The 21,190-nt window shown below is 40.7% G+C and overlaps 1 protein-coding gene across 1 annotated transcript; it reads left to right on the forward strand.

Annotated features, from left to right (window-relative positions):
• The first annotated feature begins 291 nt into the window (after window positions 1-291).
• ppp2r1bb (protein phosphatase 2, regulatory subunit A, beta b) lies at window positions 292-14,572 on the forward strand. The gene is made up of 15 exons (XM_026192168.1): window positions 292-449; window positions 1,054-1,144; window positions 1,263-1,363; window positions 2,119-2,351; window positions 2,493-2,640; window positions 2,765-2,920; window positions 4,228-4,342; window positions 4,442-4,512; window positions 6,022-6,156; window positions 7,490-7,663; window positions 7,838-7,898; window positions 11,769-11,923; window positions 12,515-12,657; window positions 12,785-12,876; window positions 12,984-14,572. Exons 1-15 carry the CDS (start codon window positions 372-374, stop codon window positions 12,998-13,000), a joined length of 1,770 nt encoding a protein of 589 aa, XP_026047953.1. The 5' UTR covers window positions 292-371; the 3' UTR covers window positions 13,001-14,572.
• Window positions 14,573-21,190: the final 6,618 nt, after the last annotated feature.

Below are 21,190 nucleotides of genomic sequence, written 5' to 3' on the forward strand. Positions count from 1 at the left end.
TTGCAAAGCAGGAACAGATAAGGAATTCCTCAGAGATTCATGGATGTAATGATGAGAGATGCTGAGGATAGGGTGATATGGAGGCAGGTGATCCGCCTCCTAAATAAGCAGTTTAAAGAAGAAGAAAGAGGTCTTTAAAGGGGAAGAAAGAGAGACTGATTGAGCTAAAAAATAAACAAAACCCTAGTTTATTGTAATATTCTCCAGTCCAGTAGGTGGCAATAAAACACATCTAGGCTGGTTTGAAAGTCGCCAAAGGTAGAAGAAGAAGCAAGCTCCGAGAAGGGGAGGGCCCTGCAGCTGCTGCTTTCTGGCAGAAACCCCGTAGTGTAGCACCGCAGCGCCATTCGGTAACTGCAACAGTATCCAAAATGGCAGGAGCTGATGGAGACGATTCTCTTTATCCTATCGCCGTTCTCATTGATGAACTGCGAAATGAGGACGTTCAGGTAGGAACCCTGATTTTAATATTATTGTTTTTTTTATATTAAAGATCAAAGCGTTTGGCATAATTTCTTAGTCGTCAGATTGTTAGCTAGCTATCTAGCAAATATGCTAAGTAACGTTCTCGGTCTGGGCCTATCAGGAATTTTCTGCCGGGCCCACCCTACCCGGCTAGTCTAGTTTGTTGTCGACAGTAATATACCGCTCTTTGAGTTGGTTTTTACGCAGATGTACATTTTAATATATTATCACGAAGATTGACAAACTAGGTCATTCATTTAGCTGCTAGCTAATGTCTAGCCAAGCTAGCCGAATGAGCGTTCAACTAAGGAATCACAACTGCGGGGCGTTTGAGGCCGCAGTGGGTATAGATCACGGCTGATCACGCAATTTATTCCTATCAGTCAGTGGAAAGCTTTGCCTTCTAGCAAGCAATTTGAAACGCTGGGTCGCTTTAGTTAGCAACTTGTGACGCAATTTTAAACCAGATGATAACACTAATACGCGTTCTTGGGTTAACAGTATGAATTATAGGGTTGTATTTATTTATTTATTTTGTTATTGGCTCAGGGTTTCTGAATCATCACTAATTTTCCATTTTTCTTCCAGTTGCGTCTGAACAGCATCAAGAAGCTGTCCACTATTGCGCTGGCCCTGGGTGTAGAGAGGACCCGAACTGAACTCCTCCCTTTCCTCACAGGTAATAAAAGCAGTTTTATATTAAAGCGCTGAATGTGTTGCACTTAAAACTGGGCCTTGTAGTTGCTGAGGCTGCCAGTAATCCACATGTAGATTTACAGTCCTTCTCTCACCCTCAGACACCATCTATGATGAAGATGAGGTGCTTTTGGCATTGGCTGAACAGCTTGGCAATTTCACTATGCTGGTGGGAGGTCCAGAGTATGTCCACTGTCTTCTGGTAAGTCTACAAGCTTCAGATTTTTTTTGTAAACACATGCTTGCAAGGAGATGCATTCCCCATTATATTAAATCTGTATTGACATTTCCTTAGAATTAGCTAGTTTATGTAAAAGTCAATTTACTACACATGAACTTTGCATCAACGTATTTTTCAAGAGTGGGCCAAATGCTAATGTTAAAGTCAGGTTATATTAGGTTGCACTAAGACACAAAGGGTAGTATCTAAACACATCTTAACCCACACATAGTTCATTTACTGGATTTAGACTAGTAATAACAAACTGTTGACACAATTACATCAGTCCCTCAGCTCAACAGTTTCACCATAGGACTGACCTGTGGACTTAGGATCAAAGATGATCATGTTTGTGACGACAAAAATAAAAGTAATCGACTGACATTTCAGCTCTTAAGATTTGATGATTTTCCTAACTTTTCTTTGTTTGTTGTAAAGAGATTTTTAAATTTGGAATTAGCAGTACATCATATTCTATACAATTGTTTTATCACAACCATGTATAAATTTTCAGTTTGTTGAAAGGTACATTTTCTAAATTCAGACTGTAAGCAATCCTATGCAGCCAGTCATTTGTTAGTATTTATGTAGCATCTAGAGATTCATTGTGAGTAACCCCTTAATGCCTATTGTATCATATTTGCTATATAGAGTTTTTGTGAGATGTTTATTTGTGATGCTTTTCCATCATCAGTGTGGATTAAGTTGATCTCCACTTATTTCTTCTTGATGTTTAGCCTCCTCTGGAGAGCCTAGCTACAGTGGAAGAGACAGTAGTCAGAGACAAAGCTGTGGAGTCCCTGCGAAAGATCTCTCAGGAGCACTCTCCAGTTGACCTGGAGGTCCACTTTGAGCCTTTGGTGAAGCGGTTGGCCAGTGGTGACTGGTTCACTTCTCGCACATCTGCCTGTGGCCTCTTTAGCGTCTGTTATCCTCGTGTTTCCAGCACCGTCAAGGCTGAGATTCGCCAGTAAGTGGCTTCTTGAAAAGTGGAGAGATTTTTAAATTCCTCCAAATCCTTTTTTCTTAACTTATTTGCTTGTAATGAGTCACTTGGTGGTTGTTTTAGTCTTCTAACAAGGTTTCATTTGATGTTTGTTGTTATTTCTAGGCATTTTCGCACCTTGTGCTCAGATGACACTCCTATGGTGCGTCGTGCTGCAGCATCCAAACTGGGGGAATTTGCCAAAGTCTTGGAGCTGGAGTATGTAAAAAGTGACATAATTTCCCTTTTCACTGCCCTGGCCTCTGATGAGCAGGTATGAACATCCATCCAAAAAAAAAAAAAAAATCCATTGAACTGCAGTGTTCTTATTTTGGGTAGTCAATTCTTGGTGTCGTTGCCTGTTGGGAGGCCAAACTGATCCCATCTTTCTTCATCAGGACTCAGTGCGGCTGCTTGCAGTGGAGGCTTGTGTCAGTATTGCCACTCTGCTGCCTCAGGAGGATCTGGAGACCCTGGTGATGCCAACCCTACGTCAGGCTGCAGAAGATAAGTCCTGGAGGGTCCGTTACATGGTTGCTGACAAGTTCTCTGAGGTAAACTGAAAAACAACTTCTTTGATTTAAATGTAGAATTAACATTTTGGAAATTCTGTTTAAAACCAACTTTAAATAGGGCACTTTTTTGATATAGAGTAATTCTGAAGCGGAGTTGACTGTTTTTCTTTTACTGGATATAAAACCAACAACAGTAAAAGGTTCATACATTTCAATGTTAATCTGCTGTATTTCTTTGATACTTGTTAGTAATCTTAGTTTAGACACATGTAGTGCTTTCAAAGAAGTGTTTGACATCACATCATTAAATAAACCACCCCTGTCCAAACATTTGTGCTGCATATTTACTGAGCAAAGGTGTCATTGGAATAATAATGATTAACAAACCCAACATCCTCAAACAAGTAGCTGAGATTAAATCTTAACTTCCTGTTAAAACTTTCAGAAAAAATACTAAGAGCAAAAACAGAATGGAGAGATTTAAAGGTGGCTCTCTTAGACTTGAGCTGAATTAAAGTTCTTTGTTGCCATGCTGCCGTGGGCACAACTAATCACATGCATTCAGCTAGGTCATTGAGCCATTTTTGATCAAAAGAATCTATGCAGCTGCAAAACTCGATTGAGCTTTATTATGAAGGTGACACAAGTTTAAATAAGCCCACAAACATTACTAGTAGGTAATTAAAATCTTTTACCAGTGGGCTTTAATTAAGATTTGTAATATTTGGAGCTTTATCTTTGCATTTTCATTACAATAACACCATGTTTTTGATGTGTTTAGTAAGTTCTAGAGCAAATAAAAAACATGTGTTTTTATTGGCAATAAAACAGTTGTGATATAAGGAAAAATGCATAGTAAATATTTATTAGCTTGAACAGCCCTATTTCAGAGGCTATTTTGAGTTTTACCTGTCAGATTATAAATAGCAGCAGAAAAGATTTAAGTATTGTACATTTTAAAAAGTCAGTTTCCAGTTAAGCCGAAGATTTAGCAAGACTGCAGCTTTGACATGCATCCATGCAATACACGGCTATACAGGGTCAGCAAAATTAAGAGGATAAGGTGCCAGGTGATAGACCCAGGCCATGGCACGTACATTAAAAAAATCTGTTTTATACATAGAAATCGTAAAGTTTATTTCCATCTTAATATTCATTGAAACCTCTTAACTATCAGTGTTGAGAATTTTGAGTCAGGTTGTTTGCTCATAATATCACAATGTGAACTTTTAGCCACATTAAAACCTCCCAGTATCTTCCAGTGACCTTTTTACTGGAAGACACTGGGAATTGTGTCACATGCTTACTTAGTAAATGGAGATTAATTGATTTCTGTCTGAATGTAGCTCCAGAAAGCAGTGGGCCCAGAGATCACAAAGAACGACCTGGTCCCAGCTTTCCAGAATCTTCTGAAGGACTGTGAAGCTGAGGTCCGTGCGGCTGCAGCCAACAAAGTCAAAGGTAGGAGATTTTCTTGAAATGAATCGCACTGGCCGAACTTGATTCAGCCTCTTGACCACTGCTTTCTATATTTTGATGATGTATTTTTCCCTTTGTCAGAATTCTGCGAGAACCTTCCAGAGGACAATCGTGAGCAGATCATCATGACTCACATCTTGCCTTGCGTCAAGGTAAAAATAAATAAACTTTTCTGTCAGCTGCAGTGTGATATTTCTTGTCAGTAAGACAAAAGTTTTGTGTTCACTGGTAAAGCAAGAAAAACAAATAAAAGCTTATATTTTTATTGTTCCTTTAAAGCACTTTTGAATGCATATGTGTTTATTTATTTTGGTGGTGGGGGGGGGGGGGTTGACCAATGCCATTGCTGACAGATTTTTAAAGTGTGGATAATCCTTGAATCTTAGTTGTCTCCTGTGGAGGGAGGGGAAAAGGAGACTATTTTGTATAAAGTGTTCACTGAGCAGACATATTTGGTTGGTGACCCTTAGTCTGCCATCACCTTCACAAAAAGTAAAATGTTTGTTTGTGTAAACCTAAGAATTTTGAATAAGAGCACCGGGCTGTTTTTGCAGGGAAGATCCATTTCTCAGACAAAGACATAGTTAACAGTTAATCCGTAGCCTGTAAGAATAGCAGGAGAATCTAATTATGAGCTCTGCATCTTATAATGTAGTGTTTGGGGCAGATAATGGTTACACTGTCATGAAGTCATGATGTTGAAAAGGTGGCATCCATATCTCTTATATTCTAGAGAATATAAGAGATTGAGAAAATTAATCTAGTAATAAATAATTCAGGTTTTTCTCATTTATCGCACTTTTTTAAAACCATGTTATCATTTATTTATTTAGTCTGTTTGGAAGCAAATCTCTGAATTCCTTTAAATTGATGTCAAGGCCTGTTTTGTGGTTATGTTTTATAGACTATACATGCCAGTGTTGTTCAAGTTTTAAGCAGCAGGTGGCACTATTGTGTTGTAACGAACTATTGTGTCAGTAAGGGTAGTGGAAATACAGGTAGCCTCACAGTGGAATTCCTGGAACTGTACTTTTTTTTTTTTTTTTTTTTTTTTGGTGTGTGTTTGAAAGAGAGCAAGCTGCATGACTGTCATAAGAAGTCTGTGTTTGTCCTGTAAACATACATACAGCAGTGGGAAAAGCCATCCAGGTAGCAACAAACACACTTCCCTGGAAAAATGTAATAAACGTCATAGCACGGGCACTTGGCACACACATACCATCACTCCCACTGCAGAGTTGATTTTATTGGTAGATTGAAATGCCTGGTGTGCTGATATATGTTCTGGGAAGGGAAAATAATTTTTCAAAGGTTTTATAGTTCATTAGAGGCTTCCATGTAATACTGGTTTGAAAACACAAGTAAACATGAGCATTTAGATAACAAGCGATTTCTTTGCTTGTTTATGTACACCCATTTCTGTTTCTGTCTACATCACATTTTAAGTTTCCACGCACAGTTGTTAGATGCAATGACTGTAATCCTCACTAGTATTAAGTTCACTTTACCATGTATTTACACACAGGTCGATTATAGGCTCCTTGTGTGCTGCGTTGCAAATATGAGCCATTGCAGTGGTCTTGATGTTTATTTACATACTTTGTGTTAACTATTTGTTTGGGCTGATCTCTCTGTCTCCTGTGTTTCCCGTCCTCCATTAGGAACTTGTTTCAGACACCAACCAGCATGTGAAATCGGCTCTGGCCTCAGTCATTATGGGACTTTCAACCATCCTGGGCAAGGACAACACAATAGAGCACTTACTGCCTCTATTTCTGGCTCAGCTCAAGGACGAGGTAAAGGAAATGCAGATTTTTAATTGTGGTTTCTTTATATTAGACAGCTGGCTTTGGAAATCCACAAGGCACAGTTGTAGTTTGGTACCACTGTAAACAAAAGCTGCTTACAAGGCAGCCCAATTTGACCAAGTTCTTTGGCCTTCTTTGATCAGCATGTCTTAGACAGCAAAGCCACTTAGCTGCAGCCACCAGATGTACCTGGCTGCCACCTGGCTGGGTAGGAGGATGATTCATGCAGTTGGCAGCCTAACTGAGACCTTACAATTGGAAGACTGATTGGCTGCTGTCTTGAGGAAAGCATAATTAAGTCAGACACAGCTTAGCCAAATGGGTTACTGCTTGATGCATTCTGATTGTATTTTCAGTAATAAGGAATAATTGTGGATATTTGCTGATTAAAGGAGGTAGGGTTGTGTGTCTAACATCAGAGTTATTTTTGCAACTGTCAGTATTACTTTTGTAATCATTTTTCAAAGAAGCTGCTGCAAGAATCAAATTGTAGAGCAGTCCTGATTCTGTGTTAGGTTAATGTGTTTTAGCTCCTGAATATTGATTTACATTGTTCCTCTAAGTGTGTTAGGTTCATGTTGAAGAATAGCTCACTCACATCTTCCCACATTAATACATAGTCCCATTACATTAGTGATTATTGATATCAGACACAAGTTTGGCAGGTCGGAGACAAACGTGTATCAGTGTTTTGGACGGCTTATGCTTTAAGTTCCTCAACTCTCTTCCTCTAGTCCTATTTAAAGACGGCCCATTTTCCTCACGGCACAAACACAAGACTAAGTGACTAATTAGATTAATGTCTAAACTGACAGCTTTGACTTGCAAATTTCAAATCAAAGTACATTTATCTGAGGAAAGGGAGACACTGTACAGATTTCAGATAGTTTCTGTGACTTGTTCAGCTACTGCTCTGTCTCAGCTTAAGTTAGTGTGACTGAATGTGTCAAATCATTCTTCAATTTGTGGTTTCTGGAGTTTAAAGTATGTTGATTTAAAAAGTTTAGCTGTGTACTTTTGCTGTTCCAGTTAATATCCTGTTCAAAGCTGAACAAACGCAAGCCCTAATTTCAGGCTCTTTATAATAAACATTGGTTCCGATTTGTAAGACATAACCTCTTGGCAGTCTGGTCTTTTTTGATGGGGTTAGCATAGTTGGATACATAATATGTGATTGGTCTTTTTTTCTTCTTCTTAAGTGTAAAATATGTAGGTTAAGAAGTTTTACATTTTCGATTATATCGGGTTTGAAATGAATCAGAATTTGATGACAGTAGGCTGGCATGACCTTAACCTATCTCTCGTAATTCGTCTGTTTTAGTGCCCTGAGGTGCGTCTGAACATCATCTCCAACCTTGACTGTGTGAACGAGGTGATTGGCATACGACAGCTCTCTCAGTCACTGCTGCCGGCCATTGTGGAGTTGGCAGAAGATGCAAAGTGGAGGGTTCGCCTTGCCATCATAGAGTACATGCCCTTGCTGGCAGGACAGCTGGTGAGTCGTGGAGTCTAGGAAAGACAGCTGCAAGCCATATAACATGTTTTAAATGTCATCCTTAATTAACACCATGTGTAAAAACACCAACATTAGCTAAAATGCTATCAGGCCCGAGTTGACTGTAGATAACCAGGAAATTGTTGTGATTATATTTTATCCTTTTTCCTGCAGGGAGTCGAGTTCTTTGATGAGAAGCTCAATACCCTTTGTATGGCCTGGCTTATTGACCATGGTAAGGTGCTGTTATGGGTTTCAAAGTTTGTCAATTTGATGTACTATCATCGTCATAGGACGATACTTTATCTGTTTGGTCTTAAGGTGGAGCTGAGTATTTGACTGTTTGCATATTTGTTTGTTGGGGAGGTATTTGGTTTTCAATTTTGGGATTTGGATATTTGTTCATATTATTTACATGTAAATGCATACAGTCAGCTTTGGTGCCTGACACCCTTCTCACTCACAGCAGTGATCTTCACACTTCAGTTCACCTCATTGTTGCCAACTTGGCGAACTTATGAGACGCTGCTTAAACAGATGCTTAAATGGGCAGCTTTCTTTGCAACACCCCCTTTAGCCTATGAATACAAATCTTAGCCTGAAAATTGTCCTCGTTTTCTAGTTTTCGCTGCAGGAGGGTTGCACTTACTGTGGCAATGCCCCTAATTCTCTCGCCTCTTCCCAATGGCATTTTATTTACTTTGGCTGTCAGTGCTCGGTAGCACTCTGATACCTTCATCATACACTAGCTTTTTTTGTTTCGTTTTTTTAAACATAAGTAGGAACTGCTTATTCCTTTATGAATTTTCACCATTACATATCCACACAGTTGTATTTTGATTCTCTCTTTAATTTCTCTGACTGAACTTTGCACGCAGTTTAGAGAGGTCCTCTTACCAGTCTGATACTATTTTATGACCAGGTCAGAGAGACTGTTGGAGAGAAGAGACTAATAAGCTTAGAGGGTGGAAGTGAAGAAGTTTCAGGGTAAAGAAGGGGTGAGATGGAGGTGTTTTGTTTTATACATACCATTGGAGACTCTTCATCTGTAGCGTAGTACAGCTGTAATCAGCAAAGAACTAAATCATCTAGTACAATGGTGTTTGAGAAGTTGTCAGATCTTGTGTCACAATAGAACTGTATATGGACCCTCTCATTTCCATTTTGACACATGAAGGAGTCATCTACATTTGTGCAGATCTTGGGTGATCTCGAGTTGCTACGTTGTGTTAATCACAGCAGTTCTTCTATTGGTTTTTCTGCACAGTTAAGGGGCTCGTCTTTCATTGCATTCAGTCACGTAGCAAGTTTCAGTCAATTTAAGAAACGTTATCTTAACCCATCTTCTCCATTCACTCTGCTTTGAGGGAGTAGCTGCACACATTTTCAGTGAAACAGAAAACAAAGAAAAAGAGAATCTAGAACCTTGAGTGAAAACAGTTGTCGGCACAAAGACTTGCACTGACTGGAAATTGAAGCAAATACACATAAATGAGGTAAACGGGGTCCTGTTGGAAACTTCTAATAATTTTATCCTGATGGATAATTGTATACCGTTATTTCCAGTATATATTTTTTTAAACATGTCTTGTTGATGTATTTATCTCTCACTGTTATTGATTCACATTGTGTTTTATGTAACACACAGAAAGCCTGTAAAGAGAATTTCTCTGAAAATTTGCTCTCAGGAGAGCCTGCCCTCAGACCCTCCTAGCTGTAGCAGCATTTTACTCTGTCCACGCGATGCTGTCACCCTTCGCTGTTTGCATCCCCATAGAACAGTTCAGCCACTCTTTCATACTTTGTTACGTCAGTTAACCTTGTTTTTCTATACAACAGCCTGCAGTTCTAGCTTTGGATTTATACTGTTGTTAATGGACTTTAAAATCCCTGTTGGGTCACTGAGCGAGTCTGTGTGTGTTTATCTGTGCATGTTTGCCCTGGGGTCTTTCTCTTCCCGGTAGTTTTAAACGGTTCTGCGAAACAATCATCCTTATTCAAACGCTGAAAGAGCTGTTTATCCTTAGAACTTCGCAACACACCCAACTGTATTTATAACCTAGAATATTTGTGGTATGCATTAAGTTTTCCCTGTGTATGTAGTGTTCTTTTGACATTGAGTTTTCCAATTAGAGAGAGACACGCTCTCTGTTGAGGACAAAGGGCCAGCTGGGTTACATCATTGGAATGCTGCTGGTGTGAGTTTCTCTCTATGTGTGTGTGTGTGTGTGTGTGTGTGTGTGTGTGTGTGTGTGTGTGTGTGTGTGTGGGGCTAGGGTTAGGGCTGTGCCACACTTACGTAAGCCCTTCAGAGAAAGACGGGAGCACAGGAATCAGCCCAGAATCTTTCCCTCACTGGCTTAATTACAGAGAAAATTATTTGTGTATTTTCCTCTTCTTTTTTTGTCACACAGCATACAAATACCATTAGTCTAATTTCTAACAGTGAGTTCTTCTATTTGTCGCTTTATTGCTCTAAATTCTATTTGAGGTGAAAGCTGTAGCGTCATAATTGCTACAGCAAATAATGCTGATAAATAAAATCTGTAATTTTTGTTGAATGGATGTAGATACTGCATATATCCTAACAATGGGGTAAAATCAGGGGTAAAACAATAGATGGGACATTTTGTACTTTCATTACAGTAACTTTAAAACGTATGGCAGACTTCACTGATGGACACGCATGTAAACAAATCTTCATGGATATTGTGAGACATGAAGATTCTCTTCACAACCAGTGTAGGATAACCGTTGCCCAACAATGCAACTGCAGAAATGCTCTTGGGTGTATTTATAACAAGATTGGCAGCTGTATTTACATTTCCTGGCTACACACTTAAAATATGTAATGAGATGGATAAATCAAAAGAAGGCTCCTTCAGTAACAAAGATCTAAGTTGTCACAAAGAAGACAATGATCTGTATGTGTTGGCTGAGTAACCCTCTGGCCTTAAAAAGGATGACTGTCCAGATGAGATATAACCAAAAGAGAATTGATACAATTATAGTAAGTTAGTCATCACATAATAATGTGTTTTGAGGGCGTGTTTTTCTGGCTTGTGTGTGCGTGCAATTATCGCCCTGATTTTTATTGTCCAGCTCGAAGATGTTCGCAAGCAAACTGCTCTTGCTGTTCCCTTGACCAAATTGGTTCAGTATGATGAGTCTTGTTTGCCTCGGGGCTCTGCAGTTTATACCAGTGCCCAGAGAGAATTTCAGTCACCTTTTTAAGTCGGCCATCTCACACACCAATAGACGCACTCACTCCCACTGAAATCGGTACAACTGTGTGTATGGCATATTTTGTCACACTACATGGATGTTTATATATATAACCTGAAGCGTGTGTTGACCCACACTCATTGTTGAACCTGAATGTGTCCTGTGTAAGCACAGGGCCACACTGTGATCCCAGCACAGCCACTCTGTCTGTTAAAGAGGTGTAAAACAAGCAGTATGTTAGCAAAGTGTTGAGGCCATTACACACCTCACATGTGTGTTTTTGCAGAAAACTTGTCCTCCAGAAATGCGCTGTGGACAAAAATTAAGTTGACATCAAGAAGTGATGAGCTGGTCCTGATGTTTCTAAACAGGAAATGGAAGAAACTGAGATTCTGGGTTCATCCAGTTGTCACAAGAAAGAGGCAGCAGACAGAATGTCATGCTTTGCTCCAAGAGTTTTTTCGAGCTTCATTTGAAAATATTAATGCTGCAAACTATAAACTGCTGCATTAAGAATAGATGACTCAGAAAAGTGTTTTTTGAAGCATGGGTTTTATATATCTGCTGTGTAAAGGCCTTTAGACACTTGTTTGTAAAAAAAAATAAATAAATAAAATAAATAAATAAAAAATAAGAGTTTGTCTTATTTCAGGACATGCAAACGAAATAGATATGAGGAGCAAAATTACTATAATGACAAGCAAGATTTTAAAATTGTGGATTGCAAACAGCAAGCAAAATGAAGAGTGTAATCTTGGAGGATTTTAGCAAGCAAAGCAGATTTGGAAAGAGCCCATCAAGCTCATTCACAGAGACCTGGAAAGGGAGACATGGCACACGCAGACCTTTCACACAGAATGCTGTTGTGTGTTTTTTCTAGTGTATGCCATCCGTGAGGCAGCGACCTGTAACCTAATGAAGCTCGTGGAGAAGTTTGGAGCAGAGTGGGCCCAGAACACCATCGTGCCCAAAGTGCTGGGTATGGCCAACGATCCCAATTACCTCCACAGGATGACCACTCTGTTCTGCATCAATGTGAGTCGACAGATCTTTATTCTATATGCACATGATGGCCTTTGGAGTTTGTTTGAGGGGCTTATTTTCTGCACTGATCCATCTAAAATGACTCTAGTCTCTCTAATAAAAAGCAGAGATTAGTTGTTTTTCTTATACTACCAGCTGTCGCCAAGTGCTTTCTCGAAGTGGATCGTTAGACCGTGAGGTGTCTGTTTTGTTGTGGCAGCTTTGCCTTCTGTTACAAAGCGCCTCAACATAACTTTTCTTTGGCACTCTTTTAATACCTGTTATGCCTTAAAGGTTTCAGACTCACAGTATTGAAGCTAGATTCAATAATGCAGATCCACTTTATTGCACTGCACATGGGAAAAGCCTAGTTTAGGAATTAAGGGTTTGTTTTATTAATATAAATGCAGTAACTTTAACAGAGCAAGCTAAGCTCTGGACTAAAATATGACCCAAGTATACTTATCTGGATCACCTACCTTCTTCACTTGAGGTAAACGAAGGCAGCAGTCACTATTAGGAAAGAAGTGTATGAGCTTCTTAAAAAATAAATCACTTACATGTAGATTTTGTCATCTTGGTAACTCCTGCATTCTGTCTCAGGCTTTGTCAAAGGCATGTGGCCAGGAGATCACCACTAAGCAGATGCTGCCTGTGGTCCTCAAGATGTCCAATGACCAAGTGGCCAACGTCCGCTTCAATGTGGCGAAATCCCTTCAGAAGATTGGCCCTATCCTCGACAGCAAGTATGTTGTCTGGAATTTGAGCACTCTGTGCTTTCTCTGCACAGTGGAGGGGGAAAACTGACTAAAGTCTGAAATCCAGAACGAGCTTTGAGTCTAATAAATGTCGTCCTCACTTTGTCCCTTGCAGTGCCCTTCAAACAGAAGTGAAGCCAGTGCTGGAGAAGCTGGCTTCAGACACAGACATGGATGTTAAATACTTTGCCCAGGAGGCCATTAGTGGTAAGCTTTCCTATCACTGGGTATTAAAACCATTTAACAGATTGAGTTATATTTGAAATATATTTAAAAATGACTAAAATTGCAATTATCTTCTCTTTCGTACACAGTTCTGGCGCTAGCATAACCGGCCAGCCCGACATGGGTTAACCAGATACCCACCTGAGTCAAGGCAACACTTTTACAAGATATTTATTGATGTTCAGGATCAACTGGTTAATGTATAGAGAAAGCTGTCAACAGTTTTATTTTTTGTTTCTTTTTCCCTTTATTCCTTTTTTTTTTCTTTCTTTTTTTTACTGTCCAATGGGTGTCCATGTCCAGGTATAGCACATAGGCTTATTTGTTAACCTTTCGCTTTGCTGTAAATGGGTGCTTCTACAAAGGCAAAGTGTTGATGAAACTGAAATAAGTGGTGCATGCATGTGCTACTGTACTCGCTAGTCATTGCTAACCAGTACCCCCCTCACATTCCTCCCTTTTTACGCCCTTGGCCGCTGTTGTACTTGAGCTGCAGTCGTCACACCGTACCACGTCTCTGTTAGCTACCTAGGACTGTGCTAACTCTTTGTGCTGCAGCACTTTTTCTCCCAGTGTTAGATGAAAACTTTTAGCAGCAGATGGTGCAACAAGCTGTTAATTTTTTTTCCCTGAGCTTCATCTTGAAACAGCCCCCTTTTCCCAGAGATGCAGCTCTACAGAGAAGTAGAAATTGAAAGGTCTTTCAAGGTGTTATGAAATATGTTTTTTGTTTTTGTCACCAAATCAAACCCCTCGCCTCTGAAATCCTTCACAGAATTAGAATCTACAAGGTTTTAAAGAAATGATGTCCTGTGTAATTCCTCATCCACCAGACTGCTGTGCTCTGAGTTGGTCAGTAATGGAGAGGGGCCAGATCAGTTGTAAATTGTTGCTCATAACTGTCCCACATCCAGATTAGTAATTTTTGGTACGTGTGGAAAGATGGGGCGTAATGTTCTGTAGTATATTGTCGGCATTACTCTTAATCTTTGTGCCAATGACTTTAGAAAGCAGCTATGTTTTCTTTTAATATGCCGGTAAACCGGTTTCGTCTGCCATGTTGTGTAAAAAGACAGCATTGTTTTCTGGAAGCGACACTATTAGTCTTGACGGTAATGGGATCGTACAACTTAATTGACTACAGCTATGGGGGCTAGTGCACAACCACAGCAGTCCATGCGCTCTAGAGCCGATCAATTTTTTCCTTAAATCCATGCTTGGGTGCCCCCTCCCTCCTCCCCTCCCCTCCCCACTGAACAGGAGGTTTAAAAGCCTTTCAATAAACGTTAAGGGCCATCACTTTTAATCGTTGCTTAAAAACCTCTACACAATGGAGAACAAGCGCATGCTTTGAAAGAAAGTGGGAAGGGGAGCAGGGAGCATGTGTACGTAAGGCTGCATAATGTTTTATTACGGGGTGGGAGCTGGGGTGGTTATGGGCGGATTGAATAAATGTATCGTCTGTGCTGATAAAAGGAGCTTTTGTCTTTCCCTGAACTCCTTATGCCATTCCCTTCTCTCTTCTCCCCTCCCGCCTTCCTCATTTTGTTGTTGAATAAACCTTGATTGTTGATTGTCCTGTATCACGAAGACTGCGCTTTTATTTTTGTTTTGAATTCTCTTCTAAATTGGGATGCTGTACTACTGTATCTTGATCTGAATAAAGTAACACAGAGGAGCCAGTGTACCCTTCTTTTGTAACTTCGCAGTTAGGACATCAAGTCCTTTTTGTCAGTATAATTGGCCGCTTCAGGGTGAAGACAGGAATCATCCAATTAAAACAATTTGGAGAATAACAGACGAACCACTTTAAAATATTCTTGAAATATAAATTGTATTGACAACAAATCACAGGCCTGCTGTGGATGTTTAGCTTCTGGAAAAACCAGTAAAAGCTGTCTTTTGGGGGGTCTCTTTGTATTTACAAACCCCTGCTGGATGGATGGAACCATTCTTCCTAGAGATAGTCCTCATCTGGTGTTTTGATGATGGGAAAGAAGAGAGATGTCTACCACTTTGTTCTACAGTGTACTCCACTGGATGGAGGACCTGTGACTGAAGTCATAGCCATTGATCCCTTGTGCCATGTGCATAGGGGGCTGTGGAAAACTTCCACAACACTGGTTTCTCCCAAGAGGCAGTTTCCATCTGGATAGAAAGTATGGGGTGGGTATTGATACATAATGCAATATTATCCCATTACAGGGACACCAAACATGAATATTAAATAAATTAAGATAAGACATATGTTGTGCCACATATCTGTCTTATAAGACAGATGTTTGATTTTTGATGATTTGTAGTGGTTAATTGCTGTATTATCAGAAACAGATTGTAAGTTGCCAACATGACCCTATTCACTACAGACTAATTGACTGTTATGGCAGCTTTTAGGGTTTCTCTGCTTGACAATCTGATTTTGCAGCAAACTGAAGATAAGTAACTTACTAGATAGAGCTGATATTAAGTTTAACTTTTGAGAGCATAATATACATATATGTGTGTATATACACACACATATGTGTGTGTATATACACATATATAGATATATATATATGTATAGTCAAAGTAGACTTTGGTACTTCAGCATTGGTTTATAGGCTATGACTATGCCCATGGAAAGATTTCATAGAAAACAGCTGTTCCACCCCCTTAAAAAAAACAAAAGGCAACATAATGGTGGCCTGCTTTGACAATTGGCGGGTCACTCATGATTTTGGCCGTATGAGAAGGGCATCAAAGTGCTACCATAATAATCAAGAATGACTTTCAGCTTTTCTGCTTGAAATTTCCCGATATAGTACTTGAAATGATTTCACCACTGAAAGAAGTCAGTGAGTCAGAATGCAATCAGTGAGAGAAAACAGCTGAAGTTTCTGGCGATGTGCACTGGATGAATTTGGAGGGTTTCTGGTCTTAAGTTCTGAGTCGAGTTGACGTATCGGTTAAATGTGCCTGAAGGAGTTGAAGTAATTGAAAGCAAGTGACGCATCAAAGGAAAAGAAAGAAAAAGCAGTGGCTCAAGGCTGGGACTTGCCCATTCTGATTTAACATGGCGTTAAAATCACTTTCTGGTTAAAGGACAACGTCTAATTCCCCCCCTCCAGCATTTATGACGAACACAGGCATTCTAACACACGGTCTCTTTGTCACTACAAGAAGATTGTGGATTTATGTATCTGTATATTTAAGTCTAATCAACAACTTGGAAAGTTGGTCACAAGCAGAAAGATCCAATTTTGTCCTTGTGATTTAAATGCTCTTTGTTCGATTTGGAAGGAGTGCTTCTCAGCCTGTCGACGTCTGCAGGAAAATGTGGCATTAATTTCACTAGCTCCTGGTCTCATATTTGCTCAGTTCTGACCTGGTAGGCAGCTGTTCAGAGATGAAAGCGATGGTCCTGCGGGCTGTTTTGGCCACGGGGAACCACGCAGAGCAGGGGCAGGGTCTGCAGCTGACACCTGCCCTCATCTCGACTACTGTGGAGAGGGAGACTGCAAAATAAGGGCTCGGTTTGGAAGTGGACATGCGCTGTAAGCAAGCGTATGAATAACATGCCACTTACTTGTTATGCATATGCTATGTGCAGCACATCCGAGATGCCCCAACGTTTCTGTTCATTCCAAATGAGGAGTCAGCAGAGAGCTTTGAGGCAATGAATCACATGGCAGGGATCTTTATGAGAATCCCAACCTTACTTTTTTTTTTTTTAATCGCCTCAAATCTTCCATCAGCCCTCCTTGGAGCTGTGTGCTCTCCCTATCCTCCACCCAGCCCTAATTTCCGGAGCACATTATGCACACATACTGTAATGCACAGCCTGGTGTGGCTGCTGAGTGTCAGCACATTCTGCTACAGCAGGACCCACTCGAGAGCCATTGAGAATATAGCAGCTTAAAGGCAGGATGTGCTTTTCAAGAAATGGTGTGAAGTAGTAGGAGGAGAAGGAGGAGGCTTGATGGTAGATGGAACCTGTGATAACAAGAGCCAAACCATACCTCAGACATGGCTTGACACATATGAAATAATGAAGGGTTGTTTTCTTTCTTTCTAAAATATCTGGTGATCTAGAAGCTTTGAAGCACATTTTTTTCCCCATTACAGCCAAAAATCTTCATTAAAAGACGATTACTTGAGGACAAGGGCTAATCCGCCCTCTAAATCCACTTGACTTCATGAGGCAGTAATGAAACAGCAGCAACCTATTCCTATCTATTTAGATCCTGTTATTCGGGGGGATTTTCAGCAGCTAGAACCCCTGACAGAGCTGAGAGCCCTGACGTCAATGCAGCTGCCTCCCAGGACCATGTCATTTATAATGAAAGGAGTCAAGCAAAGCCCCCACACAGCACGGCTCACTCACACTCACACACACACACACACACACACACACACACACACACACACACACGAGTGAGGTCAGACGCTCTCAGGGTGACAAATGACAAATATCAGTTGGGAGAAGAGGAACGTTGGCCCACTCATTTTTCTTTTTTTTCTTCCCTCCTCAAGTCACCTTGTCATCTCAGCGCTCCCTCCTCCTCCTCTTCTATTCTGTTGCCTTTTATCATGGGGTTTATAAGCTGTACAAACTTTTTTTTTCTCCCCCCCCACACCCCGCCCTTAAATAATATCCAAGCACACACGAAGAACGCTCAAGCAAGTGTGTGGTTCACACTTGGCTCGGCTGTAACATCCAGCTCAGAGCCCCTGCAGGACCTGATTTTTCCAGGCACTACTGGGTCATGTGTGCTGGGATTTTCTGACTCTGTCCATCTGCTGGCTAGCATGTGATCAGTGTGCATTCAGTGGAGGAGGAAATGGGAGCGCTGCGTGACCTTCCTTCGAACAGGAGATCATTTTAGAGAAGAAAATCTTCGGCAGATGCCCTGCAGAGCCATAGCATTTACCTCAAACTCACTTACTGCAAAGCCTGCAGTGGGCTTTTAGAGGTTTTTATTAATACATTTATTTATTTTTTAGATGAATTACATTATGAAGAAAAGAAAATGCATCGCTTGTTACAGAAGTTTAGTTTCTCCTCTGCATTTGAGAGAGTATTTGTCTCTCTCTCTCTTTTTTGGTGCATCTCTAATCCTGAACAGTGCTGTGATCTCCTGCTCTAAAAGACGCAGTAGGATGTTGTCATCCACCCTCCTCCCGTTGTCATGACAACCATTGATGTCATTACAGTATACTTTGGCCTGATGAGTGAACAGGCTTCTGATATTGTAATATTTTACCGAGGGGAGGAAAAAAAAGATTACACTGTCTGTTATTGTATCAGCCTTCTTTTCTCTGTCTGTCACAGGCAGCCTGCTGGAGGTCTCAGCAGCATTCCACTGTGCTGGTGAATACGTTCTATAAATACCCACGTTTGACTGGAAAATGGTGCCGTCTTTTAGGGAAATTTGCCGGCGAGGTTGCACTTTTCAAAGGCGAAATTAAAAGTGCATCAAAATAGCCCGGTGTTGTCATCTCCTGTAATGCAGAGCTCACAGACTAAACATGAGTTTGACTCAGCAGTACCAGCAGCATGTTGTGCACATGGTCTGATCCCAGGAAAAGAAGTGAGACCCTGGTTTCCATGGACAGATTGACCCCTGCCTTCCCCTCCCCCCTGCTGCCCTCCACCCACATCACCTACCTCTGGTGGTGTATTAGTGGGATTAGCTGTTCTCTGTCTGAGTGGGCTGATTGGATTGACGTGGTCTCTCTACATGATCCCTTTCCACTCAAGAGGGAGCGAGCCTCTGCACTGAAACAGCTTTGAGAACTTCTTCTGCTTTCTCGAAGCACATTTTGCTCCAAATGTGTTTACAGGCTGGAGATCTGCAGCTGAGGTCAACCAATCGGAGCTCTGCTCGGGACAGCCCCCTCCCCTTCCTCAGGTGCACTTTACTATCAGAACAAAAAAGGTGTTTGAGTTTCATGCAGTTTGCTAAATATTGACAGATGATTGCCATGGAGATGGACTAAACGTGATATGAGAGCAGTGATCTCTCTGACTGGTCGGGCCTTTGGGTCGCATCAGTGGTGATGAATTATTCAGCCTCTCCTGCTCCGTTAACGCCGAGCGTAAAAGAGACGTGCAAAATCGCTGCAGTTGCTCACAGCTGGTTGTACAACAGAGAGGCAGAGTGTGAGTTTGTTGTCTAATTGATATGTGGTTGTGGTGTTTTAATCAGATAAATGTGCATTCAGTATTTATGGTTAACGACTCCCAAGGAACACAAAAAAGTATTTAGGGAAGCAGATATTTTTGCTCCATGATGTCACCTGTTTGTCTGCCTTGTTACAGCTCTTTGAAATAAGAAGTTCTGCCATTTATTTTGGGGTAATGGGCCTTTTAAAGCTGTTGTTGTCAGTGTTAAGTTGATTATCTTTAGCATTATGTCTCTTTAAAGGCAGATGAGAATGAAAAAGCGTGTTTGTTGCTTCAAAGAACTGAACAGTTTAACTCCAGGCCTGCTCTCGTTAGAGACCACTCAGTATATTAGATTTTAAACACTTCTGTTGTTGGGAATGGAGGAATACACATTTCCTTTAAAGCGTTTGACTTTGAGGAAATGAGTTAGGGATAAAGGTGTCACATCAGAATAAAACAAAAGTACTCTATGGTGAAACTAGACCCCTGTATCTTCTTGGGGCTTTGTTTACAGGCTTTGGAAAACCTAGCCCGTGAGAAAAGATTTTGACCAATTGTAGGTCTTTTCAGACCTGATTACATGACTTGTATAAAAAGCAAAAAAGCAAAAACAAAAAAAAATCCAAAACAAAAAAAACACTCTTAAGATGGAGGATGTGGTGGCACACTTCAATTCGCTTTTCAATTCAAGAGTTGCCCCAAGGCACTTTTATATTGAAAAGTAAAGACTCTACAATATTAGAAAGAAATTGGTTTAGTAGTGGGCTTGCAGGACTGGAATCCTGTGTTATTTTTAACCTGCACGTGAATGTGACTGTCTGGGGGGAGGGGCTTAGAGAGAGGAGCAGGAGGGCGTCTTATATTTTCAGTTTCTGGCAATTTCTTCCTTACTATATTTCTTCCCCCCTTAGCCTTAAAAATGTCCTTTTTGATAAAGCATAGTTCCTAGTCGAGATAGTTCCTAGGCAATAGGCCTAGGCTGCTGGTGTCCTCCCACAATGCACTGTTTCTTCTTCGATCAACTTTTCCACTCAATGTCTTTGTAGAGCACTCTGGTTTTAATCATTAGTTATTATTAAACTGTGGCTCTCTTCCAGTTTCTGTCCCATCGTCTTCCCCTCAACCTCAACCGGTATCAGCAGGTTTCCCCTCCGTGTCCTGTTCTGCTGGAGTTTCCTTCCTGTTAAAAAGACGTTTTTCCTTCCCACTGTTGCCACAGTGTTTGCTCATTTTTCAAATAAAGACTATTCTCTGTAAACCCTAGAGATGGTCATGTGGGAAAATCCCAGTGGATCAGCAGTTTCTGAAATACTTGGACTCACTTGGCCATGTTTTAAAGTCAAGCCAAACAGGTGTACCTAATAAAGTGGCCAGTGGGTTATATTACCTTTAATTTCAATCATCACTAGCACATAAATCCTTCACATATATAATCAATTGTCAACTTTGATTAATTCAGTTAAAATGACTATGTTACAGTCCCTGATAATGCATCGCTTTAGATGGAGAGACTCTTGGGGGATGGCTGTTACGAGGGAAGGCAGCCCAGAAACTTTGCCAGCAGCACACATCGTTGTGTGCCTCAACTTTCGGTCTTTTACCCAGGCGAATCTGCCATTTTCCTTCCTTGGTTAAGTTTAGGGATTAGAGATCGATCTAGATTATCATTTTAAGTTTGGGACACATCATCACAAAAATACAAAAAATGCCTGCAAGTATTTCAAAAGCGTGTTACACATTTCTCCTATTAATATCAGTTCAGGATGCTTTGAGTGTTTCTTTTACAACGTTCCTGCCAACAATGAAAGTGTTCACTGGTATCAAGAAAGTTTTACTTGGCAAGTCTCAAACTGGAGAATATAAACTTTAATGCTGCACCTGAACCGGTTTTGTGGCTTCTGCTAAATTGTCCACATTGAGAAGATTAGCTCTGGTTGAAGCGGTTTCAGGTTCAGGTATGACTCAACTGCTTATACAGAGCGCTGAGCGTGATTCATTAACCCACGCCTCCGCCGCGCCACTGTGGGGCACTATCAGTCGGCTGCAGTGTGAAGTTATAGGACAACTGGACTAAGTGGAGAAAACTCGCCAACTACCAGGATGAACGGCGTTGTTGCAAAGAGACACTCACACACAAACACAAGACTC

Source organism: Astatotilapia calliptera, chromosome 14 (genome assembly GCF_900246225.1).
Source record: "Astatotilapia calliptera chromosome 14, fAstCal1.2, whole genome shotgun sequence".
Classification (NCBI taxonomy): Eukaryota; Metazoa; Chordata; class Actinopteri; order Cichliformes; family Cichlidae; genus Astatotilapia; species Astatotilapia calliptera.